The 579-nt window shown below is 57.2% G+C and overlaps 1 protein-coding gene across 1 annotated transcript in view; it reads left to right on the top strand.

Annotated features, from left to right (window-relative positions):
* Positions 1 to 518: 518 nt before the first annotated feature.
* KDELR3 (KDEL (Lys-Asp-Glu-Leu) endoplasmic reticulum protein retention receptor 3) overlaps positions 519 to 579 on the top strand; it is a gene marked incomplete at its 3' end in the record, with an annotated part of 2,512 nt that continues 2,451 nt past the window's right edge. Inside the window, 1 exon segment of the mRNA XM_010138118.1 lies at positions 519 to 577. Within this exon segment, the coding sequence (XP_010136420.1) occupies positions 519 to 577 (59 nt within the window).

Raw genomic sequence — 579 nt, 5'->3', positions numbered from 1 at the left:
CTTAAGGGCACTTCCGCGTGTAACTTGAGACAAGTTGGGGAAGAAAAAAGAGGACGGAAAAAAAAAAAAGAAAAAGGGAAATATAGCGCAGTTACTCCCGCCTCTGCCTCCTCCTCTCTCTCCTCCCCGGCCATCCAGGAGCCACGTCACCGTCACCCAGCGCTGGCTTCGGGACCGCTCAGCAGGCTCAGCCTGGGGCTCTCGGAGGAACAAACCCCAACTTTCGGCCTGGAGCAGAGAGAGAGGAAGGCCCTGGGGTGGGGAGCAGAGAGAAAAACCACCTTGGGGGAAAAGGAAGCGAGGGAGACATCCAGCTTGAGAGCCTGGCAGAGGAAAGGTGCTCACAACCAGGGAAGAGGGGAGCCTGAACTTTTCTCCGCCAGAAGAGAGGGCTCCATACTCAGGGGAAAAGCAAAGCTCACTTGGAGGAGAGCGTTCTCTCGGTCAAGGCTGCCCTTGTCCTCCCTGCCCACAGAAAGGAACCCACTCCCTTCACCCCAGAGGAGCCCCCCGACACCATGAACGTGTTTCGCATCCTAGGAGACATCTCCCACTTGCTGGCCATCATCATTCTCCTGC

Source organism: Buceros rhinoceros, unplaced genomic scaffold, assembly GCF_000710305.1.
Source record: "Buceros rhinoceros silvestris isolate BGI_N320 unplaced genomic scaffold, ASM71030v1 scaffold20236, whole genome shotgun sequence".
NCBI lineage: Eukaryota > Metazoa > Chordata > Aves > Bucerotiformes > Bucerotidae > Buceros > Buceros rhinoceros.
The sequence above is the reverse complement of the archived record's forward strand: the minus strand, read 5'-3'. Positions and strand labels throughout refer to the sequence as shown.